Consider the following 27908-nt stretch of genomic DNA (forward strand, 5'->3'; position numbering starts at 1 on the left):
ATACACTTACTGGTTCAGGAATGACATTTGTAGAGTGTAATTTGGAAATAAAAAAAGACATCATAAAAATCATAACAGAACTCCTTTAATTATATTTTAATTTGGATCAAGTACAAGGTATTGTTTTATTATTATAGATAAAAATTAAATACTTTTTAAAATTTTGGATTTGGATAAAATGGAATATATGGGAGATGGCCATACCGTAATTTGGAGCTTTCTAGATAACAGATCCCATACCTTTATGGGCAGCAGTTAAGTTTATTTAGAAAAAGTACATAAACAGTATATTTCCCTTTAATGGAAGTAACAGGTTCCGGTTGATACCTGCTGTCTATGACATTTCAATGCATTAGGGCACCACCAGTGTCTCATACCCTGTAGTACCAGTGGAGCAGCATCGTCTTTGTGATAAATAGCCTCATAATGTGGTTAATGATGTATTCTACATGTCTACAATTACCATAATCATATGTCCTACCAGACAAAATGGATGATAATTGCTAGACCAAATGGTGCTTAGAGATAGTGTGACCAGCCACTCCTGAGGGTTTCTGAAGTGAGGGATTTATATACACTATTGTTTGACCTTTTTTTTTTTTTTATACCCTGTCTTCCTCACTGATAATGAGTATATGTCAATAGTATGTCTCTAGGTAGTTGCACAAGTGCTTAAGTTTTCACCTCCGGCCCTACATATGGTTTGTCATTGAGCTGTGGAAGCCTAATATGATTATTACATTATTACATTCTGGGTTGTGGTGGAACGTAAGAGCTGGATTTGTCTTTGTGAAGAAAAAGAGCCTTTATGTGGTTACGGAGCTAAATGTGTCTATTTGAATAAGTGTGTCTGTAGCTGAAACCTGATTTTGTTTAAGGATTCCTGTGGCATACTCTATATTTCCCCTGAAATTTACTATACAGCTTTATTAATGTCAACATTTTGGCAAAGCCTGTAAATATCATGCATAGGAAATCTCTAGGAACTTCTCCTGGCTCTGACAGCTCAGGCTAGTGGTGATAATCAAAAACAATTACAATTAGTATGCAACACAGGCAAAATAGCTATGAAATACAAAAGGAGTTGCATGATATAAATACATCCATTACAAGCCAAAGTCATTCTATGTGTACAGCCCATAGGGAACAATGACCATATCTGCCACCTGTAGACATCTTGTCAACAAATATAGAAATATAGAAATGCCAGAAGTAAAATCCCTGTGTCTAAGACCTTAAATACCTTAGGCCCCTTGCACCTTTGCATTATGACTCTTCCTGTATATATACATTACAAGTTGTGCCTGCACCAGCAGATATAAGTAATGGGCAGTACATCCAAATCATTAATTATGGCCAACATGTGTGCATCTTCTTATTAGTGCTTTGCTGTATGTATCAAAGAGATATAGACATTAATATTCCAAGCTAAGATCTTCAGAATGCATCAACAGGATTTAGATGATGAAGCACTTGATGATTAATTCTAGAGTATGATTGATAATCACCTTGATCTGTCAGTCAGTGAAATTAACCTCTAAGGCTGTACTTGACTGATAGAATGTTGTCAACACTTTGTCAAACTGGAGGTCTGTGGGCCAGATGTAGCTCTCCAAAGCATATTATTGGCCCCCTTGCCTGCCAAGTGCAACATAGACATATTTGTATGATATTATCAGCTCCATGAACATGTAGTATGAAGCACAATATCTCTACTACACTGACAGCATGGAGATAACTTCTAATATCTAATTGCTAGTTTATCAGGGTTTTTCAGTGAGAACCATATTACCAATTTCCTTCTCTTTTTCCTATAATTTTCTCTCTTCTTTCCTTCTATGCCCTTTTGTGTTTTTCTTTCCATCATGTCTCCTAATGCATCTCCCAATTTTATTCACCTATTATTCTTTCTTCACCTCCAACTTTTTACTACCCTCTCTCTCTCTCGCATTGTCCCCCCTATCTCTTCTTTTGTTTTTATTCTCTATTCTGCTTGACCTTTTTCTCCCTAGCCCCCTCGCTCCTCCCCCTTTATTCTTCACTTTTTCTACCCTTTTTTTCCATTACCAATTTTCTAAACCTCTTGACGCAACTCTTCTCATTTCTTCCCTACATTCTCTTCTGTGCTCTGTTTCGTTCCTTCTTTTGTTTTGCCTGTACTGTCTACTTTCTATATCTTTTATTCGTCTTCTATTTTTGCTTTTTAATCCAATGTATAAATCATAGGAGTCATTATAACAACAACTGCAATGAGCAAACTGCAATTTTGATTGCAAAAGCTAGTTTGTCCCCCATATTGTAGCATATATATATATATATATATTCTTTTGGAGAGGATTATATATATATATATATATATATATATATATATATATATATATAGTGAATAAAGTACCCCCTCTTGTAAAATATAAGGATATTATAAGTTACAGAGGAGTTTCATGACCATATAAAAACACGAGGCTGAAGTCCTGGTCATGGAACTCCTAGGTAACTTCTAATATCCTCATATTTTGCAACTGGTGGTACCTTATTTATTATAATACATCAATTTCAGTGAGTCATGGGACAGAAATGACATCAGAACTCAATTTATAACAGATGACATCAGAACTTACTGTTTTTAAGGATATAATTGCTTTTGTGTAATATATATATATATATATATATATATATATATATATATATATATATATATATATATATATATATATATATATATATATATATATATATATATATATATATATATATATATATATATAGTGGTGTGAAAAACTATTTGCCCCCTTCCTGATTTCTTATTCTTTTGCATGTTTGTCACACTTAAATGTTTCTGCTCATCAAAAACCGTTAACTATTAGTCAAAGATAACATAATTGAACACAAAATGCAGTTTTTAAATGAAGGTTTACGTTATTAAGGGAGAAAAAAAACTCCAAATCTAATCTACATGGGCCTGTGTGAAAAAGTGATTGCCCCCCTTGTTAAAAAATAACTTAACTGTGGTTTATCACACCTGAGTTCAATTTAAAAGGTTATAAAGCCATTTCTAAAGCTTTGGGACGCCAGCGAACCACAGTGAGAGCCATTATCCACAAATGGCAAAAACATGGAACAGTGGTGAACCTTCCCAGGAGTGGCCGGCCAACCAAAATTACCCCAAGAGCGCAGAGACAACTCATCCAAGAGGCCACAAAAGACCCCAGGACAACATCTAAAGAACTGCAAGCCTCACTTGCCTCAATTAAGGTCAGTGTTCACGACTCCACCATAAGAAAGAGACTGGGCAAAAACGGCCTGCATGGCAGATTTCCAAGGCGCAAACCACTTTTAAGCAAAAAGAACATTAAGGCTCGTCTCAATTTTGCTAAAAAACATCTCAATGATTGCCAAGACTTTTGGGAAAATACCTTGTGGACCGATGAGATAAAAGTTGAACTTTTTGGAAGGTGCGCGTCCAGTTACATCTGGCGTAAAAGTAACACAGCATTTCAGAAAAAGAACATCATACCAACAGTAAAATATGGTGGTGGTAGTGTGATGGTCTGGGGTTGTTTTGCTGCTTCAGGACCTGGAAGACTTGCTGTGATAGATGGAACCATGAATTCTACTGTCTACCAAAAAATCCTGAAGGAGAATGTCCGGCCATCTGTTCGTCAACTCAAGCTTAAGCGATCTTGGGTGCTGCAGCAGGACAATGACCCAAAACACACCAGCAAATCCACCTCTGAATGGCTGAAGAAAAACAAAATGAAGACTTTGGAGTGGCCTAGTCAAAGTCCTGACCTGAATCCTATTGAGATGTTGTGGCATGACCTTAAAAAGGCGGTTCATGCTAGAAAACCCTCAAATAAAGCTGAATTACCGTATATACTCGAGTATAAGCCGACCCGAGTATAAGCCGAGGTCCCTAATTTTACCTACAAAAACTGGAAAATCTTATTGACTCGAGTATAAGCCTAGTTTAGTTAGGACCAAAAGTCAGTACCTGTGCCACCTTCTGTGATGCTGCAACAAGGGGTTCAATTGGAGGCTCCAGGATCAGTGAAGTTTGCAGTCACACCACTTCAGACCTCAGCTCCTAAACCAGGCTGATGGCTGAGGAGGGAAGACAGGAGGGGGGTGATTGGAACAGGATATGTGGGCAGCACAGAAGATTTGCTGGCAATTTGCTGGCAATTTTGCAAAAACAACATGCACTGACCGAGTCAATGTGCCCCCCTACAGAGCTGTATTAAACCCTAATATGCGCTGTGATTACTAAGCATTCCTATAGCCACCTGGGGCATAAACTACTGGACAAAGTCTGGCTAAAAAGGGGCAGCTCTGCCAATATGTCCACCTCCTGGCTCATTACACGGACCACAGCTGCTTCAGAACACCCCCAGCTCAATAAGAAACGGGAGTAATTTTAGGCAAGGCAAGGTGATTTTGTGCTGTATGCCTGCAGTCACACTTTGCCCCTGTCTGCCTCTCTGTCCCTCTCCCCCTGCAGGAGTGTAGTCGGTACACGAGGGGGAGAGGTGGAGTCTGACATGTCACCAAGGCAGAGTAATGCACGGACTGCCAGAAGTAAAATGTAGTTAGGAAAAACCAGGCTATCTAAGAAGCACCAGAAATGTGAGTGCTGCTGGTGCTGAAGCGGGTGTACGCTGTCCATATAAATAAAGCGTCAAAAAGTACTTGTCACATTACAGTGCCACTTACCCTCTACAAGAGCAGGCCAGCATTCCCAGACTTTCATCAAGTCACTACTGAGGGTATACGCTCTGACGCAGCACGCGTCCCGACTTGTCAAAACACATCGCGCAGTTCCAGATCAACTCCTCTGCTCTTGCGCACTGACGCGGCACGCAAGTTCCCGACTTATCATAACACAGCCCGCAGTTCCAGATCACCGGCAACTCCTCTGCTCTTGCAAGCGAGCATTCCCAGACGTTCGTTACGCAACTAATGAGGGACTACGCGCACTGACGTGGCACGCAAGTGCCTGGGAAATGACGAGAACATAAGGAACGCTGTGTAGACGCGCACAAGTGGGAGGTGTGTTAAAATATGCAGGGAATGTGTTCCATATATGTGCGCAGCAGCTGGCAGGTCGCTGTCCATCAGTAACATTACCGGGATATCCTGGGCACCCCTGAGCTAGGTAATTTTTATCTGACCCGAGTATAAGCTGATGTAGATTTTTTCAGCTCATTTTTGGTGCTGAAAAACTCGGCTTATACTCGAGTATATACGGTACATCAATTCTGCAAAGATGAGTGTACCAAAATTCCTCCAGAGCGCTGTAAAAGACTCGTTGCAAGTTATCGCAAACGCTTGATTGCAGTTATTGCTGCTAAGGGTGGCCCAACCAGTTATTAGGTTCAGGGGGCAATTACTTTTTCACACAGGTTTGGATTTCTTTTCTCCCTAAATAATAAAAACCCTCATTTAAAAACTGCATTTTGTGTTTACTTGTGTTATCTTTGACTAATAGCTAAATGTGTTTGATGATCAGAAACATTTTGTGTGACAAACATGCAAAAGAATAAGAAATCAGGAAGGGGGCAAATAGTTTTTCACACCACTGTATATATATATATATATATATATATATATATATATATATATATATATATATATATATATATATATATATATATATATATATATATATATATATATATATATATATATATATATATACACACACACACACACACACACCAGTGCAACTACACAAGTGCATGTTAAGACTTGTACTTTTAATGAATGGGGTTTATGTGCAACTGAAATTTGCTGCAACTGCTCTTGCAGCCCTAAGTGACCCCTCTCTAGTGTTATTGAGATTTCATCAGATTGGTGAAACATTGTTTAAGGCTATAGCTGAACAAAAGGCAGAAAGAATAAGAAAGGAAATAACTATGATCGTGCTGTTTTTTTTATTTATTCAAGGATTAAAACTCCTCTGCACCCAGTCTGGATCAATAGAAAACCTGTTTATAGCTTTCTCTTTTATGCCGAGGAGATTCTCTGTTGGTTTGATTGGATCAGAGCCTTCTGTCCAGCCTTTGATTACACAGAGCAACTTAATCAGTCTCTCACTTTCAGTGTGTCTAGTACCCTGGGGTGTTGCAATGAATGTTTTATTAAGTCTGTCATCACTTTTGGCACGTTACAGTTTGTATATTTCTAAACCCTTATTGAGATTGGTGGTGGGTTCAGATGCAAAGAAAGAGCTGAGATTGTATTTGTTAGCTATAATTCTAGGCTAAGGCATGTTATATTTTCTTCACTGACTAGATTTAGTTTCATCCCTTATTGTATGTCATTTTACATATATTTTGCTATATACTGTATTCTATGAAGAAATCATTAGCACTCCTTTCCTAATCCAAGTGCCAAATGTAAAGTGCCAAACATTTCCCAGAATACTATTTATTTCTTAAAGCTTTTACTGCCAGTCAGTAACCTGACAGATACAATGAACCAGAAGGTTCCTATTGACGAAGACACCAACATAGCAGGTCTTTTTAGCAGGTGTGTATTGACCATTACTTTTTATGCCATGTCCACACCGCCATTAAACTTCTGGCCCCCCCCCAATAGTGCTCAGAGCTTTAATAAAAGCTGCCTGTAATGGAGATATTTACATTTGATTTTTAATTTACACATAGGGTTGCAATATTTTTGTACCAATAGTCCTGGCATTTGGGTTGGGTTGTGGGCTGGAAATTTTTTAATATCGGCACCGGCCCTAGCTGGTGATTTGCCAGCTTAGCCAGTGAAATCCTAACCTGGCCTATTGCAGATATTGACATAGGAGTTTTCAGTTTGCTTGTGGGTTACTGGACTGGGTCAAACCTTGCCCATGTTACTACATAACACCCACAAAATAATGAGCTGTTTTAACTATGTTCAGGGGATTTCAATGTGCTCCAAAGCAAGCATCTAGGATGACAAATGAGTTATTAAGAATTATATGTAGTCAATGTGTTGCCTATGTGCCTGGCCTTGTATCAGGTAATACAGTACTGTACAGTGTATGCTCTAATCAGCAGATAATGTCATTATCTCTGGCTAATTCCACCTGACAAGCAGAAGTAAAGTGTCCAGAGTGCATGCACTCGATTATTTTAAATAAGCCACATCATTAACTTGATAAATAGACGCTATTGCTTGATTCCCCTTGACGCACTGCTAGTTTCATCAGATCTGCTGCCACAGGGAACGTTCTGCATAAATTCCTATATTTCTTCCTTGTCAATTATGGCACTTCCAGTGATATGAGCAATACCGATTCATCACCAGGCGTTCCATAACAAATGGCACCAAAGCTATATAATTTAGACCATATTGAAACATGTGATTTTGCTGGTTTGATGAATTGCAGAAGCACGGACATTTGACAATTTGCTTGTGTTATAATAAAACAGTAACTGTCCTGTGTTGCAATTTTCCAATAGGAACTATTGAGATCAATAGACTGGTATACTAAAAGCCATGATGTTTGCTCTGCCCTGAGGTGTGCGGAAGGCACATGGCTGAAGACAAGTCCTAGGACTTCATTCCTGAGAGCACGGATGGGCTTATTTTGACTGGCTGCTTCTGCGGGGCCATAGCTTACAAACCAGATGGAGCTGACTGCAGTGGTCAAGGGTCTGACAAGTGTTTTTGAGATAGTATAGACATGTGAGCTTCATTTAGGATCGATAGTGGGCTGTGTTTTCGAGAAACAAACAATTAACATGCATGTAGGGTGTTCAGTACCAAAAGAATACCAAATCTAGCTGAATAGCTGGATCACTGATTCTTTCTTTAAACTTCTGGCTGAAAGACTGGACCACTGGTTAGAGCCTTCCAGTGTGTCTGGACAATAACCTTTTAGGGCTGACCATCTGCCAGTTTATATTTTTGCAGTTTAAATAAAATCAGACTGAAAAGTCTACTCACAAAATTCTTGGGCTGATACAACACCAACTTAGAAAATGGTCCAAATTGACTGACAGTTTTGACCTGTTTTTTGGCCAGAATAATAGGTCTTTATTGTGGCCTGCAGGATTTAAAGGAGCCAATCAACCTTCATCCTTTAAATATGACATAGAGAGTTATATTTTGAAAAGTTTGCAGTCTTTGCAGTTTTATTCTTTGTGAGTTTTGAATAAAGTAACTATTTCTTCTGTAGGTTTACGCTAAGGAGAAAGACTGTCCCTTACCTACCCTATCCACTAGAAAGGAAATAGGAGAAATTGTGCATTTAAAGATCATTAATAAAATATACCAGAACCAAAGTTCAATGTAAGTTTAAGTTGACTCATACAACAAAGTTTTAATAGACTGAACTTGCTATGTCTTAGTCCAAGATGCAGTCCGATGACTTCTACTGTCATTTTTTCTAAGCAGCCGCAAGAAGAATGTGGAACACTGTGTTTCCCTGTGTCCTAGACACATTGCCCTTCCTTCCCTGTTACTTTAAGTAATGATGTACCTAAACCTTGTGGCGGTGGAGAGAGAAGATTGCTTTCTGCTGGCGGCCAGCATGTAGCGTTATGGAATTTTTCAAACCTGTATGAGTTGTTTCATTTAATTGTGTTTTCCCGGGCGAGCTACTCATAGTTATTTATTTCTGCAGTTTGAAGATGGAGCCAAAGAACAAAGGTCTGAAGCAGCAGCAACAGCAGCACAAGAAACTACTGGCAGCAATGCTCTCGCAAGACTCATTCGACTCCGTGCACAGCACTCCTGCCTCGGTCACAGAAGAAGACATTGATAATGAGGATGATGCAATGGAACTGCTTGGTAATTTATAAGGTCCCTTACTTATTTATGGTGTGACCAGGGAGTTCAGCAAGAGATACTTGTGTTAAGCTGCTGGGATAGTGTCCCCAAAGTCCAACAACGGGTCGTGTGTTCTATGATTCTTGTAGCGGATGCCTGTAACTTAAGGTGGCCTTGTCTCTTCCAAGCAGAGTAATACATTAACTTGCATGCTTGGGTCATAGGCAGCCTTGAGTTGTAAGAAAAATTATATCTGCAAGATGAACGTTAAAGTAGTCCACACCGTTCTGCATTTGATAAGTTTAGAAGAGAGAATTTAAATGGATGGCTGTTATCAGGGAGTGGTTTGAATAGCAGTCCGAAGAAATAAATAGACAAGGGACAAACCAAAGAATAATAATATTTAATATATATTAAAGAAAAGTAACATTTCACTGTCCAGTCAAGGTGAGAACTATCCACAGTGGGGAGAGAAACTTTGGTGAGTCCTATAGGCATAAAAGTGATCTGAAGTCTAAAAGGACCTGATGATTATTTCATGGAGATTTTTGGCATCAGAATTGGCAGCACGTTATCCATTCCCTGAATAATTTATTAAAAATTGACGATGTTTTTTCCATGATTTGAGAAAAAAATGCAAAAATATTCAAGAATATTCTTCAGAACCTTGAATAGCTGAAATTTATTAAACACAGAAATATATGACAATTCGTCAGAAAAAGCTTGGCAAGTAAAAGCTGATGAGGTTCAATAGATGTCAGTGGGAATAGTCTCCAACAGCTTCATTTATTTATGTTCCCAGTTCATTAAAACATTTGTTTTTTTTTAGCCTCATTAAAGTGAATGGAACAATGTGATTTTTGCTGGTGTGCAACTTTTTTTGAGAAAAACACAGGTGGAAATATTATATTGCGTTTTTTACTAAATAAGTTAGCGTTCAAGACAAAAGTTGCATGCTGTTTTGCTTTTTTTTCTCCATTTTTGTTCCCTCGACCTCAAAAAATTATAAATAGACCCCTTAGTGTCAGTAAAAAGAACTTTGCTGTTTCTTCTGCTTCTAACTCAGCAGAGACTCTGGGACCATTTTTTTTTATTAATCGCACATGGGATCAAATATAGGGAGAGATTATCGCTATCCTCTCATGACAATGGGAAGTGGCTACCAAAAAAAAATGTTTTGGTGCCTGTGGTTTTGTTTAAGCAGAGGCTGGCATTCATTGCCTTGTACATCATTTACTACTATGCTCTAAGCCCGTTTTATAATAAGCAGCTTTTAGAGTCTAATAAGGGCATGTTAAATTGCGTATCCATAAATAATTTCTACCTGCTTCATATATATGACTGGTATTAAACATTAATTGTGTTTTCTAAAGAGTACTTGGATAAACAGTGAAGATTTACAGTTCTGTTAGCGTTCTCAGCCTTTTAAATCATTAATAATGAGACCAGGGAGCACTGTAATGTATAATAAACTCTCTCTATGCCCAAGATAAAAATACTGACTTTCTGAGATTTGCATTCTGGCACAATGCACCTCACATGCTATTCTTCTGGGTGGGACAGGGGTGTTGGTTTACACACAATCTCTGGGTGTGTCTCTTAAGGTGGCCATGCACCTCAATGCTGACAGACCAAGTTGGCAGCTTGTTAGCCAGTGTATGGGGCCCTCCAACGGACTTCCTCGACCGATATCTGGAGTTGTAGACTTGTTGACTCAGCTCTCTGTATCTCTTTTCATAGTCCTTTTGTAGTATAAAAACCCTTTAGAAAAAAGTAGGTTTGGCTTAAAGGAGAACCATCGCGAAAATAAAAATTTGATATAAGCTTCAGCTTACTGATATAAGAAACTTTCTAAATACAATAAATTAAAAATGTTGTACCATTTCTGAAATAATCAAGTTTATCTTCGCTATTCCTCTCTCAGCATCTGTTTCTCCTAATTCCCTCTTCATGCAGCAGTTGGGTGTCAGATGAATGATCCAATATATCTTATAGGGGGGGCTCCTTTTGCTTAGAAGATGTATTAGAGGTCACTTAAATACCTGATTCCAGTACAAACAAAATCTAACAAAATAACTGCCTTTTGCACAAATCCTGCATGTAGAGAGACATGATGTCTCGTGATATTATTAGAGTGACCTCGAATACATCTTCTAGGCAGCGCCTAAAGCAGCAGCCCAGAGGCTGCCCCCACTCTCCCGCTCCACGCTTAAAAATCAGCATTGGAGCAGGTCAAAAGGGGACATTGCTAGTGAGCGCAATTACACTCTCTGCACTAGCAGAGCCGAATTTCCCGGTTAAACCCCGGAAATTTGGTTCTTAAAGTTACAAGAGGCAATTTGCAGCCCTTTGTAACTGGCCGCTCACTGCCGCCTGAGGCAAGGGTCTTATCTTGGCTCACGGCAGGAGCGGCCCTGCTTCTAGACAAAAGATGGCCACCTATAAGATATATTGGATCTAACTGTCAATGAATATCTGACACCCAACTGCTGTATGAAGCCAGAATGAAGAGAAACAGCTGCTGAGAGAGGAATAGTGAATATAAACTTGATTATTTCAGAAACAATGCAGAATCTTTAATTGATTGTAGGTGTTTAGAAAGTTTCTTACTTCAGCATGAGGAAGCTTATATTAAATTGACAATTCATTTTCGCGATCAGTCCCCTTTAATGAAAAAGGGGTATGGTCTACTGCTATTAGGGTGTGGCCAGTGGGAAACAGAAACTATACTGATCAGTGGCAGAACTACCGTGGGAGCAGGGGGTGTGAGCGGGCCAGGGCCTGCTGATTAATCTTCTGCCTTAGGGCATGCGCGGTGCGCACTCCCCGTTGTTGTAGGCGCATTGGCGCTGGCATGATTACATCAGCGCAAAATGGTGTGAAATTTAAATGTATTTAAATTAGATAGCTTTAGATTTTCTCACTGTCCGTTATAGGATTTGTTCCTTGTGAATTTCCTGGTGCCTCTGTGCTGTATAGCTTCTGTGATCTGTTTTCTGTTGTGACGCCTGCCAGTTTTTGGACAATTCTGACTTCTGTATCCTGACCCTGCCTGGTAACCGATGCCGCTTATTCCGTATCCCTTCTGATTGATCTCCTGGTTTGACCCTTGCCTGCCTGACTTCGTTTGTACTCTGCCTGCCCCGATCCGGCCTGATTTGACTACGCTTTCTGCCTACGCCTTGTACCGCGACCTTCTGCCCAAAGACCTCAGAGCCTTTCGCTTGGCACCTCTCTTAATAAGACCTGGTGGCATCCGATTAGCCAAGGGCTCCTCCCGAGGTGAAAGGCGGCTGTTTGAAGGCGGAAGCAAGAGCCAAGAACAGGGTGCTTAGCATTGGTTCTGAATTTAGGGTGCTGACCATGATAGCATTAAGCACAGTACAGCATTAAACTGTGGCCCTTTAAATAGGGGATGTGGTCAGCTTTTTTTTATGATAACACTCATCAGCAGCCATAACTCTGTGAATCCTATAATTCACAGATAATAAACATTGTCATTGCTTGCTATTTATATCTCTGAGGGTTTTCATGGCTATTGATTCAGTACTTAAATATTTAATATGTGTATTGATTTAATATCAAGCAGCTCACAGCAGTCTGTTAAGCACTTGCTATTTTCAGTGATTGATTCATTGATGCTAATCACAATAGCTGGTTGACAGACGAACTGCTGATTTGTCCCTTTGGCAAGGAGCGAGGAAGAACCTGATAAGCTGCGTGGCATTTCCAGAAAACCTTAATCCCAAAGGCCACTTCTCCGGTTCAGTCCCCGTATCATCTGCCACCTTTGTGTGCTCAGTCTCTAGTCTTCCTTCTCTTATGATTGACACAAGGTGCCATGAGCTACCCTTTCACTTTCCACTGATATATTTATTCTGCCTGCTGGTTTTGTTTAACCTTTGTCCTTATAATTGGATAAATGAAACCAATTTTGGTGGATATGTAAGAAAAACAAACTAACCAGAGAATGCTGCTCTAGCTGTTTAATTCAGGAGTAACACAAGGTGTTGTGCACCAGTAATAGGAGACTAACTAAAATATTTACACTTTCTGTAAAGGTAGATGCTTTCTGCTTAACCTGCAGAGTGCCTCTGAACTCACCCGCATGGCCATAAATCTACCTTTAATATAACAATGTTTTCTAATTAATATATACTGTAGACCATATCATGCAATTTCTTTTGCAAATGTCTTTGGAAAATAGAAGCTGCTTAGCAGTTGAATGAAAGTAGATTTGCTCTCTCTCGTGGAGGAACAGTGCATTGCAATAATACTTTTCTTTATGTGTATGCAACATAGGAACTCATAAATGATGAGGAAAGACTTACGGGCAAATTCACTATTCACTTACGCTTGGCGAATTTGCGCAACGGACGTAACTACGCAAATTCACTAACGCGTGCATTGTTCTGAACGCCACCTTTTACGCTAGACTTCCTTCGCCACCTCAGACCAGGCGAAGCGCAATAGAGTAGATAGGGATTTCTTCAAAAAAAAGTTACATTTTTTTCTAAGTCCCAAAAAACGCTGGCGTTTTTTCTATATTATGGGTGATAGGCTGAAAAAGATCGAAATTTTTTTTGGGTCTCCCTTCCTTCCCCCCCCACATTTCCTAACTCATGGCAACTTAACTATACAGTGGGCACATGTGTAGGGCAAAATAAAAATTTCATTTGATGTTTTGAAGGTTTCCCAGCCATTTGTAGTGCTGCTACATATTCCTCCATTGAAATTTGAATTTGGTGCCGTATGCAAATTAACCAACGCTAGCGCAACTTCACAACCTTACGCTACCCCTGAGCGCAACTTTGGATTTTAGTGAATTTGCGAAGCGCTGGCGAAACTTATGCCTGGCGAAGTGCGGCGAAGTTATGCGTGGCGCAACTACGAATCTTAGTGAATGTCCCACTTAGAGCTCAGTTCATTGAGCTTTTACAAATTAGAAGCAACCCAATCAGAATGCTATTACCTGATATTGCATGTTATATTACAGGTATGGGATCCTTAATCCGTAAACCCATTATCCAGAAACTCTGAATTGCGGGAACGCCATCTCCTGTAGACTCCATTTTACTCAAATAATTACATTTTTTTAAATGATTTCATTTTTCTCTGTAATGAGAAAACAGTACCTTGTACATGATCCCAACTAAGGTAATTAGCCCTTATTGGAGGCAAAACAGTCCTATTGGGTTTAATTAATGTTTACATGATTTTTAGAAAATGTTAGGTATGGACATCCAAATTACAGAAGGATCCCTTATCCGGAAAATCCCAGGTCCCTTAAATTCTGGATAATAGTTCCCATATGTGTACAGCAATAAATTGCATTAATGGCATTTTATAGTTTCAGCCAGGCTTTTCCTTTAAAACAATGTGGGATTTTCATTCGGGATCTGCAACCTTGGCTCTCCAGCTGTTAAGGAACTACAAGTCCCACAATGCAATGAAGGAGCCTTTTGAAGGAGTCTAAAGTGGGTTGTTCATCTTTAAATTAACTTTTAGTATGATGTAGAAAGGAATCCTCTGAGACAATTTGTAATTGGTTTTAATCTTTCATTATTTGTGGGTTTTGAGTTATTTTTATTCAGCAGCTCACCATTAGCAACCATGCATTGATTTGAATTAGAAACTGGAATATGAATAGGAGAGGCCTGAATAGAAACAAGTAATAAAAAAGTAGCAATAACAATACATTTGTAGCCTTAGAGAACATTTGTTTTTTAGATGGGGTCAGTGACCCCCCATTTGAAAGCTGGAAAATGTCAGAGAAGAGAAAAGGCAAATCATTAAAAAACTGTTAGAAAAAATTAACAATGAAGACCAATTGAAAAGCTGCTTAGAATTAGCCATTCTATATCATCGCCCCTTTAATAAAATTCCCCACCCAGTAGCCCTGGCAGCACCCATCAGCTTTTCAGCATGCTCGGGCAGCCTTTGCTGTGTCTGTGTATGCAGGGTTGGCACATGTTCCCTGGCATGACCCTTTCTTGCTTGTCATGCATTAAATGTAATGGACTCCCGGCTTTAAGTAACCAATTCCAACTCCATTGTTGTAAGGCAGGTGTTAAAGTAGAAACAAACCCCTTATTAAAAAAACCCTACCCCCTACCCCTCATAGACCCCCCTTACTCCTCCCCCCCCAGCCTAGCTGCTACAACGGGCAAATGCCCCTAACTTTTTACTTACCCCTCGGTGCAGATTCAGGGATCGGAGTTCACGGCAGCCATCTTCCGGGTCTTCGGTCATCTGAGAACGAGACCGGCGTGGCGGCACATGTCCAGTTGGAGCAATTTGCCGGTTTGCGACAACTGCGCATGCGCTGAAATTGACGGAATACAGCCTTACGCGTTGTGTGTTAACAACACTCAAGTGCCTGCTCTACAATTTTCTGGTCATGGGTGAGAGAATAAAATATGAATAACAAAGAGGCTAAATTGAAAGACATGGAAATAAAGTAATAATGACAATACAATTGTAGCCTCACACAGAGCAATCGTTTTTTGGCAACTGGGGTCATGAGCTGCATACTAAAATGTCATGTCTGCGTCATCACTTGCAGTTACTGCGACTTCACAACTGCAGTTTTACACCTTCCCTGTGTAGTCCGGTGTTCAGTGAGCTGAAATGTAAAGATGTTCCACTAGAGGGCACTGTGGTCTTTTCTCAGTTTGGAAGCAGCCGATGAAAATCAATAGCAGTCTAGTCTAGTTCAATTAACTGGTAAAATTACAAATATCTTTAAATTTGTTTCTTGGTTTATAAATTGACAGAAATGTGGTATGGGAATTTTCCTTATGAAGAAGAACCTAACTGGGTTAAACTTTGCATTCAGTGTTCCAGTGTGTGTGGGCTTGTGTGGGCTGAATACAATGGAACAAACAGGAGGTGGTTTACCCAACAGCATCTAGTGGTACCAGGGTTAGTCCTTTTATTCTAATATGTATGTGTGTGATTCTGCAAATGGTAAATGGATTAATCATTTTAGGGATTCTTCCCCATTCTGCCTTTAATCTGTTGCAGACAAAGTAAGAGCTTAGTGCCATTGCTGGTCTCAGATTGTTCTGAGGATAAAACCAGAAGGGACCATGGCAGCTTCACAATACACTAATTGGATTTAACTTTTTAAATAATTCTAGATGGTGTTTTATAAAAAAAAAAGCCTTTCATTACAGGCATGTGAAAAAGTGTGCCAAAAACAAAGAAAAATATGCAAAAAAAGTTCACTACTATGAATTTGTAAATTCTAAATTCTATTTTAAGATTTCTAGAAATAATATACAGTAGTTTAAGTTGGGACAGGAAAAGAACAGGGGGGAATAAGGGGTACAGGGGTATGTAAGGGTCATTACACCAGAACTGAAAAAGTCGGAGAATTGCAGAAATTCATTGTAAATTTCAAATAAAACCTGCCTTAAAAGGGAACTCCAGCTTCCAAACCAACATTTGATCAAGAAGCCCACATAACACAAAACCCCCATAGATATCCATCACAGTTAACTGTTTCCTCAAAGAGTATGAATAAATGCCATTTTCTATGCTGAAATCCAGCTGTTTAACAGTTCTTCTCTTTCTGCATCATTTGAAATCCTGGCAGGGATGGAGGGACTAAACACTGATGTTACAAATTGTAACAACTTCTCCACAGCTTACAGACATCATGCAGGGACTACATAACCCACAATGCATTGCACTGTGATGTTCTATTCCTTATTGAAATCACATGTGCAGAGAATTGTGGGGTTTGGAGGATGCAGTCTAAGGACAGATGGATGTTGATACAAAGTAACAGCAGTCAGCCAGCTCAGCAAAGTAGTCAGACAGATCAGCAGGAGAGCAGGGGGCTAGGCTTGGGGAACTGTCAGAAACCATTAAAAATCATGAAAAGTCTGCATAATTTTTAAATGATGTATATTGCAAAGTTGCTTGAAATTACGTTTACTTTTCAAAAAGCTTAAGTTATGTTTTTGTGCAGTTTAAACAAGGAGAAACGTGTTAATGCTTAGTTTATAAGGGTCTTAGTTAATGATTTACATTGAGGCCTTTACTGTTGGTAGGTTGGAGCGAAAAGGCCTTCACATTTCAGTTTAGTCATCAAAGAACATCAATTCAGGTTCTGATTTGGATTGTAACAAATGAAAACTGGTATAAAATGGTGCCCATAGCATCGCAGTATTGCTGAGGAGATACTGTAACTGCTAATACAGAAATGTGATCTGTTATCCGGAATGCTTGAGACCTGGGATTTTCAGGAAAAGGGTTTTTTTTCCATCATTACTTTTTTCCCCATAAATCTATAAACAAAAGTAAACATCAAATAAACCCGATATGATCGTTTTACCATCAACAGGGCTGTATTTATATATGTGCACCCAATGGCCTATGACTAGGGTGGCAGTTTTAGGAGGGCAATGCTTAGGTAGCTAAATATATATGATAATATATATAATGATGTTTGGTTTGGACATGTATGATGTTCTGTTGGCGCCATTTTTTGAAATGGGAAGGGCAAGTCACTTGTACACTTGTATTTTGTCCTTGAAAAAGGCTCTAACTAGGGCTGAATCGTTGGATAGACAAGTATGAATAAAGAATAATGTTTCACTGATCTTGGAGTGCGTTTCCATATACAGTATATATATATCTATATATATTCAAACAAGACCAGCATGCACTTGTGGACACGAACTAGAGGCCTGATATTGATTTAGGGAGTGACTTTCTTCTTTCTGCAGGCCAAGAATCAGCCCGTGTGGGATTAGTTTTAGGGTTAAATTTTATTCACTGATGCAACACAATTAGGACCCTATACAAAATGTCATTCCCATATCCTTTGTATTAACATGGCAACCCACTACAAGTTCTGTAGAAATATAATCTGAATATTGAGACTTTGCATTATATCAGAGTAAGGAGCAATGAAATACAGTATGAATAAAGCTAATTGGCAAGGGCCTATGCTTGGGTGAAGTACTGATCAGTAATGCAGTAGCCAAGCAGCACCCATACTTTCCCCTCTCTGCTAATGTGTCGGAGTTTCTGGGTTACTTTTCTTCTGCTGTCACACTCTATTTAACACAGGAAACCTTAGCCCCCAAATTTGCATCTTTATTACCTACAGCAAGGCATATATTTACTTATCATTGTGGAAATGCTATTCCTTGTGTGTGCTTGTTTCCATACGCCATGGAAGAAAGCCTTCTGCGGAGACAAACAAGAAAAACATTACATTATAAATTATATGTAGCCAGCAGCAAACACAAACGGGCCCGAGGGATCAGTGCGTGCGAGAAAAGGCGACAAAGCATTAAGACTAGCAGTGTTCTCTCCTTTCTTTCTCTCTGGTGCAAATGGTAGGTAGTGGAATTGTCAGGTTTTAAAGAAGTCTCTCTGCCTTTTATAATGAAACAGAGTCTGTCAAAAAGCCAGGTCATTTCAATTGATCGAGCAGCATGGGAAAATGGGCTTGCCAAAAGAGTTCTTTTTTAGCAGCGCTGAGAAGTGGGCACTCAGGATGCATGGTGGTAGGTTACCAAGGTGATGTGGTTAGGGGACTTTCATATAGCAGTGGAGGGCACGGGGCCAGGGCATATCTTATATACTGGGAAAACGAAGACTTCACAGAGACTTTGGAAGTTTTGAGGAATGATAAATATTTATATCATTTTAGCCTTATAAGAATTTTCCCTGATTTCATTTAATAATCATAACTACATGTACTCACAGCTTACTTAGAATCCTATTAGACGTGACAGGGGAGACTGAATCTGGGGTTTAATCATTTCCTTTTAAAACCAAAATTACTTATTGTTGTATTACTATCATTGCATGTCTACTGAGTTTGTGCAATTTTGCTCAATTTACCCTTAATGCATCATTTCTTCATTTTCCGCCACAATTCCAGCATAATTACAATGCTTGGCGCAATTGCGGACAATACGTTAAAAGGTTCACAGCTGAACTTGAACGTTTTATTATCATCAAACGCATTAGCCGTCAAAATTTTCAGAGAAGGGTTGTGTCATTTCTGGTGCTGATCATATTATGCTTTAGGGACAAGTCTGTTGTGCCTATTGCCGCAGCCCAAAGTGGGAACCCTGGAATTAACTTCATGCATTTGTAATGTGCAGTTATTGCTAGGGTCATAAATAGCCCTAAGATGTTCTTTCTAAAAACATAACCAGTTTTTTAACCCAACCTCACCCATTAACACCTCTCATAGCAGGGAGAATAATTATGTTGATGCTGAGGGCCCCTTATCACCGGCATCATGCTTGTGAAATATGTTCAATGTTTGTATTGACCTTTTACATTTTTGAATGTTAATTCAATTGAATGTTAATGCCCCTAAACCCAGTTCCCCCATGTGTTACCATGATTATATATGTCTTTTAATACCTGGTTGTCCTGAAGCCCTAGAAATAAAATGTGTTTTTGATTGTATATCATTGGCATTTGCTTTTGTCAACCTTGTTTTCCAAGTTTTAATACTTTCCCATCTCTAATCTTGCTTTTAATGCAGGCATGGGCAACCTGAACCCCAGTGGATGATGCTAATACAACTCCCAGCCTTCCTCCAATATCCAGGAACTAGGAGTGCTGGGAGTTGTAGTTGATAAACGATAGGGCTTTAGGTTGCTAGCACTACAGAATCCTGCCTTTGTTGTCATGTTTACAGTTGGGAGATGATTTTGTTTGTGCTAGTCCCTTCTTTCTAGTTAGAACCTTTGTAGCAGACAAGAAGATAATATGCGCAACCAAAACTGCCTTCTAGACTCCAAAGAAAAACACTAACAACTAAATATTGTATCTGTCTCTTTCTTTGGATTCATCTAGGGTTTTAGCAACTGTTAACAGAACTCTGAGAACTATCAGCTACTAAACTGCAGTACTAAAAGAGAGCAGTACCTTAGTAGCCATTTCTTTAATCGCTATTACTGAAAGGCCAGAAGGCAAAACCATCCTTCCAGATCCTAGGAAATCCTTGACTACTGCACCTTGGATTTTAGAATAATGTAACACCATGTTGCTGCTTTGCAATGAAACCCATGAAGAATGTGGCACAACATGCTGTATGGCATTTTTTTTTTACTTAACATAAAAAGTTTTGACACTTTTTTTTATTTTCAGAGGACCTTGACGATCTTCGCATGGAAGGAGTAACCAGCCTGATGCCGTCTGGAAGTAAATTCAGCCAAGGAAGAAGCACATATACTACAGAGCCTCAAGCAAAAGTCACATTAAACATCTGCTCAAGGTGTGCAAGGTAAAACGTGTGGATAAGCAAAGGCAAATCAGAGATCATTCAAACAGGAAATATCTTTTGGGTCTTTCTAGTCTAAGAGGAATAAGGTTTGTTAGTACCAAAGAGCAAACTATAGCTTTTAATCAGGAACACCCAGTTCTGGGTAGGGGCTTAGTGCATGTGGGTCTCTAGTCTGTCCTGACATGAAGAATGTTTGACCGGCTGTAGAAGATTTGCAAAACCACAATTTGAATCAGTTGAACTGAAAATACAACTAAACCATTACTATTTATTTGATAATCTCACAGGGGGCAGCAGAATATGTAACTATAACAAAAGTATTTTCTTTGAAGACAGAAGAAAAATAAAAAAATGCATTCCCTTGGGCTGATGGCACATTTGGCACTCTGGGTAAAAAGTGCTGAAAATTGTCTCCTACAGCTCCCATTGCCTTAAATGGCAAGTGCCTCCATGTGGCATTACTGGAAATTGTAAGTCTTGGAAAAGCTTCAATTAGCATTTTTTTGCTGCAAAAGCACTAGTACTTAATTCAATACAGGGAATTTCTGCACTTTGTAGATGGGTAAAAAGAAATAAAATTGTATTCTGCTTTAACTATTTAGCCTAAATAGTGGAGAGGAAAAATAGAGCTGAAGTAACATCAATAATGAAATGACAAATGCTAAGGGCTCTTACTGACGAGCAGTTGAAGCTGCACTCCCCTGCGTTCCATTTTTCTGCATTCAGCCACAGGGGAGCGCAGGAATAGACGCATTTAGCTTTTTTCAATGGGGCTGTACTCACACAGGCAACGCAGGTTGAGATGCAACATGCTGTATTTTTCCTGCGTTCGGCGCCTACACGCGCCTGTGTAAATGCGTCTATTCCTGCGCTCCCCTGCGGCTGAACACAGAAAAACGGAACGCAGGGGAGCACAGCTTCAACCACTCATCAGTAAGAGCCCTTAAAGGTGTGTCTGATTGGGGAAGATAATTTAGAATGCAGTCACAAGTGTTAGGTGTTTTAAAATGTGTTTACCCACATGAAAGCAATAGAGAAGCTGATTAAGACGCAAAGGGAGATGTGGCCCTGATTATTGGTTGCCTGATGCCCCCCCCCCGTGTGCAATAGGGACAGATATCCTGGCCAGACCCGCTGACTGTATTCTTATAGTATTATATTAGTATGTGTTCTTGATGTTTAATACTTGCTTATTGAATTGTCAATAGTAAAACACAACACATTCCAATTATAGCACATTGATTATATGCAGAGATACCATAGCATTGGATCAGAAAGGTTTTGCTTATGTGGGAAATGTTGTAATCTTATTAGCCCAATTATAGATTGCACTAGTGCTTTACTAACATATCTCAAACATCTTAAAGTATTTAATATCAATATTTGATTCCATTGTCAATCATCAAAATCACTGAAAATGAGTAACTTGTAAAGCTGCAATAATTAAATTAATAACTAATAGGATCCCTGGCATTTCTTGCTTCAAATTTCCACCGTCCTGTGACATTGAAGATAGGAATGCATTTTGAATCTCCTGCCTTTAAAGTGATAACCTTTTGCTCAAAATACATGAATGTCATCTGAAGTCTAATTACATGCTGATGTAAACTCACTGCTTTACTGCTGTACCTTGGATTATAGAATAATTTAACACTGTGTGGTTTGTTAAAGGGATCCTGTCATCGGAAAACATGTTTTTTCAAAACGCATCAGTTAATAGTGCTACTCCAGCAGACTTCTGCACTGAAATCCATTTCTCAAAAGAACAAACAGATTTTTTTTTATATTCAATTTTGAAATCTGACATGGGGCTAGACATTTTGTCAATTTCCCAGCTGCCCCTGGTCATGTGACTTGTACCTGCACTTTAGGAAATAAATGCTTTCTGGCAGGCTGCTGTTTTTCCTTCTCAATGTAACTGAATGTGTCTCAGTGAGACATGGGTTTCTACTATTGAGTGTTGTTCTTAGATCTACCAGGCAGCTGTTATCTTGTGTTAGGGAGCTGCTATCTGGTTACCTTCCCATTGTTCTTTTGTTTGGCTGCTGGGGCTGAAAATGGGAGGGGTGATATCACTCTAACTTGCAGTACAGCAGTAAATAGTGACTGAAGTTTATCAGAGCACAAGTCACATGACTTGGGGCAGATGGAAAATTGACAATATGTCTAGCCCCAAGTCGGATTTCAAAATTGAAGTTTGCTCTTTTGAGAAATGGATTTCAGTGCAGAATTCTGCTGGAGCAGCAATATTAACTGATTCATTTTGAAAAAAACATTTTTTTCCCATGACAGTATCCCTTTAAACAGCGGATAAGCTCTGTAGAACATAATGGTGTTATCTGTTATCCATTATTTTTTCTGTGCCATATAGCCTTTTTCAATTTCTGCCATTGCTACACAGCAGCTTGTTTATATGAACAATGATCCTTTAACCCCAACTAACCACATTTCACAGTAGGTTTATATACACAAACTCAGAGAAATGAGAGCTATCACAGCCAAAGAAAGACAAGACAGGGGTTTTAGAGGGGGAAGCTGCCTGGTAAGTTGCTAATAGCAAATATTAACTGGGACATAATAAGCTCTAATAAAGCAGTCAGTTGCAGCACAACTACAAGCAGTCATATAGTGAATCAGCCGGCCCATCAAGCATGGAGATTAAAAAGAATAGCTAGGAATCTCTATGCCAGGAGCTCCAACTCATACTAACCCAGTATTCAGGAGCACACAATATAATAACTTACTGATGCATATGGCAGTACTTTTCAGTAGTATACTCAAGTTATTGGTTAACCACAATATTGTTTGCCTGATTGTGGTATAAACAGAGCAACAGTGCCACTTGTAGTAATAAATAAGTAATCAGAAAGTAGATCACAGTTAATGAAAACATTATGGCAGATACTTTGAAATAGCATTTCTGGGTACCGAATAGGCAATAACCTCATAACTAAAATATGCAGGTCTTTCAATGTCCAGAAGCCTACTACGTTACTTTAATGCTACATAAGGGATGGGGGTCTTAGCCAGGGAATGGTCTCATGGTTAGAAGCTGAAAGCCTATTATACTTTCACCAGCATTTTCATGCCTCAACTAAAACATGGATTTTTTGGGGCAGAGGTTCTCAAAATTAGTGTTCTTACCCCATTGGGGGCCAAATTCAAGGCATTGGAGGCTCAACCGGAAGGCAAAGTAGAGTTGTATATAGGGTAAGTAGTTGTTTTCTCTCCTAGATATTGCTGGCATTCTTCCCACTTTTGGTGAGATTTAAGGTGCCCATGCATTTGCTGCACTAGATATTTTGGAATGATAGCAGATGACTCATAAGTGGTTTTTCATATTTAAAACCTCATTTGTGGTAAGGGGCTCTGCTCAAATGTCGGACCACAAAAATGCTTTCAAGACTAAAAAGACTGATAACTTCTGCTGTAAGAAGAATATTGTCAAGGTCACAACAAACACAGGAGAAGTAGAACGTGTGGTTCCCTATATTCAAGAGGGTATATGTACTTATTAAGTAAGGCTGTAGAGAACAGCATAATTCCTTTACTTTCCTTTTCCTCACTGGAATAGTAGTTAAGGAGACAAATGCAGCTCCATTGCCTCCCTTAATTAAATTAAGGGGTTCTTTATAACTTTCTTCATAGATACAACTTGTCATGAAAGCTCTGTAAAAAAAATGATGCACTTGGTTTTCTTTTCATTCTTTACACCAAAGGCAAGTTGTATAAAGAACAGTTTATTTATTGGATTTCCTGGAGATCTTAAATAAGATCCTTGGAAACCTCAATTCATGTATTTAAAAAAAAAAAGGGGAAAAAACAAACCTTGAATGTGTTGATTGATTATTCCTTAAAGCGGATTAGATTCTGTGCTCAGTGAAGCTTCCCAAAGGCAAATGATGTGGAGTCTGTGCTTCTGTTAAGCAGGTGTACTTTAGAGTAGTCAGTGCACTGAGCATAGCCCAAAGAGCAAGCCATTCTATGTGACTGCTGATCACTCATCATCTGTTTCCTAAATGGATGTCATCACAATGAGTTTACCGAGCGCTAACAGTCAAGAACACAGAATTACACTGTACAATAGGGTAATTTGTTCACTAATCCTTTAGATTCCATAGTTATTTGCTCATACACTATATGTTACATGTTAGGAAATATACTTTTTTTTCAGGTTTCAGATATATTTTATGCGGTTAGATGGTGTGTACCCAAGCTTAATAATAAAGTGAAAGGGGGGGGGGGTCTTTCATGCACTATTTTTTTCTGTTTGCAGCAATTTTAAAGCTACAACTATGATCATCCATAGCAAGTGTGATTCAGTGGAGGTGCCAGTATGTTATCACACCCAGTGAATACAATTGCTACTTGCCCTGCTTTTTTTTAGGAGCAAAATGTCCAGGAAGAAAATAAAAATCTTTTTTTTACCTTACCCAGTTGTCCTTCAGCAGACTTAGACCAGTGCACGCATAGTAGGGTACCATTTTTTGGATTTTACCCTACTGCACATGTATGAATCTAATGGATGTATTTATTAACTTGTAGACAAACACCACTGGTGATGTTGCCCATAGCAACCAGTCACCATTTAGATTTGTCACAGTCACAAAAAAGTTAGAAAACTAAGATCTTATTGGTTGCTATGGGCAGCATCACTGGTGATGTTTCTCTCCAATGTTAATAAATACAACCATTAGATTCTTGCATGTCTGTGCTAGGGGTGCCTGAGAAAATAATTAATATAGTAGTGAGATACTACTTTTTCCTAAGGCATTTTGTCCAAAAAAGGAAAAACTTTGCAACTGATTTCACATCAACTTATATGCTACCCCAATCAACTGGCTTTCCTAAGGCAGTGATATGTGTGTAGCATAAGGCATGTGAATACCTTCTTTCACTGTTTAGTTAAAAAAGTAAAGGGACACACAGGGGTTACTTATTAAAATCCGAATGTTAAAATCTCAAAAAAATTGAGTTTTTTCTCTAGAAAACTCTAATTTTTGGAAGGAGAAGAAACGTGAATTTTGCAAGATTTATTATACCCCGATGCTGCAAAAAGCCAAAATCCGAAAATCCGCCATCTCAGACCTATTGAGTTCCTGTATAAGTCAATGGGAGAGGCGCCTATCTCAAGTTGAAGTTTTCTTGGTCTGCACTGGGTTTAGCCTGAAAATCCCACTTTTTCGGGGGTTTGCGGGCAAGAACTCCAAAAATTTGAGTAATTTGGGAAAAAAGACAGAAACATTCTAGCAGTTTAGGAAAAAGCCAGAAAAATTAGAATGGTCTGGAGTTTTGCTCGATTTCATCAAGTTTTTCTGTGATTTAATGCAATTGAGTTTTTTAATTAATAAATAAGCTAAAATCGGCATTGGAGTTTGGTTGTGTTTTTAATATGAGATAAATTTGGATTTTAGTAAATAATCCAAATACATTTAGTTGTTGCCGGAAAGCCTCTAAATCAATTTGGAGCAAGACCACCCAACTCCCATAAGAACTGCTATCATAGCGATCAGGACCTCCTCCTTCATCAGTCATGATATTTTAGGGCTTGTAGTGGTCACCCAAAGCAGTACATTATATACTGTATATATATAAACATATTCAGCAGGCGCATATCACCTAAAAGTTTTACATAACCTTCTTTAATGTTTTATGAAAATGTAGTTCAGCCCAAGAGCTATAGGGCTGGAAAGCACTTAACATATTAACTGGCATTGAACAAAATATGCTACAATAATTGAAATCAGGGACTGACTCATAATCACTCCCATCTAATCATTTTCACTCGGTGCAGCCAAAGAACTCATTATTGTAATGAGAGATTAACGGCCTGAGTCAGTTTATTCCACCAAGAAATTATAAGCACCAACTAAAAATGTAGATCTATGGCGCTGATGCATTTGAAATGAATTTTATTTTGTATCAGATTCATGACCTTACAGAAACCTAAAGAAAAGGATACAGAGACCCCTTTTATTTGCCAGTGTTCACAATATTATGTTACTGTTAACATATTACTTGCACTTCTTTTTAGATAAGATAATACTCAAACAGCTGTGATAGGTGGAAATATAGTAAGCGCCATCAGAATTCTGTGACATGGATAATGGCATTTATACAGGACACAACCACAGACTGTGCTCTAAGGATCATAAGGCTTTACTCTCCAAACCTACCACACATGTAAAAATGACCATAAACCCATGAATATTACAAATTACATTAGAGTTGCCCGAACTGCATGAAAGGACTGGATCTGTATATGGTCAAGATATGACTTGCTAACTACAAATATTCTTATAATTTATCAGCTATACTTTTAAGCAGTTTTACTAACCATTTAATTGTGCTTTTGTTTTAGACTGCAAGGAGAAAACCTGGCACAGGGTATAGAAGAGATAGCACAAGAAAGACACTCTTCTGAGAAAGCTGGGACAGATGCACCCGGTAGGTATTTATATCATCTTGTATGTTCATATATTGCTTGCTGTCTCTCTCATGGTTGAAAAATCTTACAGCTGGCGAATCGCAGGTTACCACCCCAGCCTGATAGCAAGGGCACTTCTCTCTATTAATGGCAGTGTTTAATTCCAATCCACCAGCCTTCAGAATCAGTAGTGTGGGTCCTTGTGCATGCCTTGTATAGCACTGCGTATATATACAATACTGTTAGTCAACATAGTGATAGCTAGAACTGCACACAAACCTGCACAAGTAATAATTCCATATATTGTGTCTGTTGTGTCTATGTTGTGCTATTTTTTGTGCATAGAATTGGCGCCTTTTACTGTGGCTTAGGCACAAGACATGGAGGACAGCAGACTCAGGCCCAGGGGAACCATGTACTCTATACCTGCCATTGACCAGATTTTAGTGCAGAGTTCCCCAAACAAATTGTATCTATGGGCTCTTTTTGATCTTCTGTGAAATGCCCCTCATTATATTCATACCATAATGACTTAGATTCAACTTGAGGTTAGTAGCTGTGTGCTAACATGGTTTGTGCCTAGCAGTCCATGAAAAGCCTTCAGAGACGTGTTGGAATTCCAGGAAAAGAATATATTATGGGGACAAACATGGCCATTTGGACCAAGTTCCCTTTACTGTCTGACCAATGGTTGTCAAGTGTGGGTTTGTTAAAGTAATCTCCTTTTTTCCCCTTGTCTTTTGCCATTGCCCAGTCATTGGCACCTATTTTGTTAAACAAGACCAGGAGTGACCATGTGAGGTCTACTTCAGGGATGATGTCCCGTTATGATCCACATCCATAAAACATTGTTAGCATACTGTTCCATGGAAAATGTTACAAAAATATTGATTAATGAGAAAATGTATATTGTTATATTTAACAAACAACTATTTCTTATGTAACCTTAAGATAATTAATATCTGAAATAAAAGTATGAAACAGGAGGTTGATAAAGAAAGCTGTTTGTTGACAGTGTCTTGAGATCTACTGATCACCAGCTAAATGTCTACTGGTAGATACCTTTTGGTCACCCCTGACCTAGACCTTTTCAGACAGAGACATCTAGGCAGTGGCATAACTGTGTGCTCTGGGCCCCCTCACATAAAAAAAAAAATCTTTGGAGGGACGACAATCCCTACCTGCCCTGTCCCATGCCTGCTGACTTCCTGTCCTCTGCCCGCCTACTCCCCACCCACTGCCGGCCCTTTCCCCACCCTCTCTGATGCCTCCCTGCATCCCCCCGGAGTCCTTCCAAGGACCGCAGGGTCTGCTTCCTCTATAGTTACACCATTACATCTAGGAAATGTTAAGTGTAGACAATGGTCATGGACCCTCACTAACACACACATGCATGCACACACATCCATTTTTATTTTATTAGACCAGTACCAGTAGTGCAATGCC

The 27908-nt window shown here is 39.0% G+C and overlaps 1 protein-coding gene across 3 annotated transcripts in view; it reads left to right on the forward strand.

The window, feature by feature from the left end:
* The window catches only part of c8orf34.L (chromosome 8 open reading frame 34 L homeolog), a 128970-nt gene that overhangs the window by 51998 nt on the left and 49064 nt on the right, over positions 1–27908 (forward strand). For 2 of the 3 annotated variants that reach the window (XM_018268073.2, XM_041566488.1), the window contains exons 7-9: positions 8621–8787; positions 19900–20035; positions 26397–26482. In XM_018268073.2, coding sequence (XP_018123562.1) covers positions 8621–8787; positions 19900–20035; positions 26397–26482 — 389 coding nt within the window. The remainder of the gene's footprint in view (positions 1–8620; positions 8788–19899; positions 20036–26396; positions 26483–27908) is intronic. The other variant, XM_041566487.1, reaches the window with a different exon arrangement.

This window comes from Xenopus laevis, chromosome 6L, assembly GCF_017654675.1.
Source record: "Xenopus laevis strain J_2021 chromosome 6L, Xenopus_laevis_v10.1, whole genome shotgun sequence".
Lineage (NCBI taxonomy): Eukaryota > Metazoa > Chordata > Amphibia > Anura > Pipidae > Xenopus > Xenopus laevis.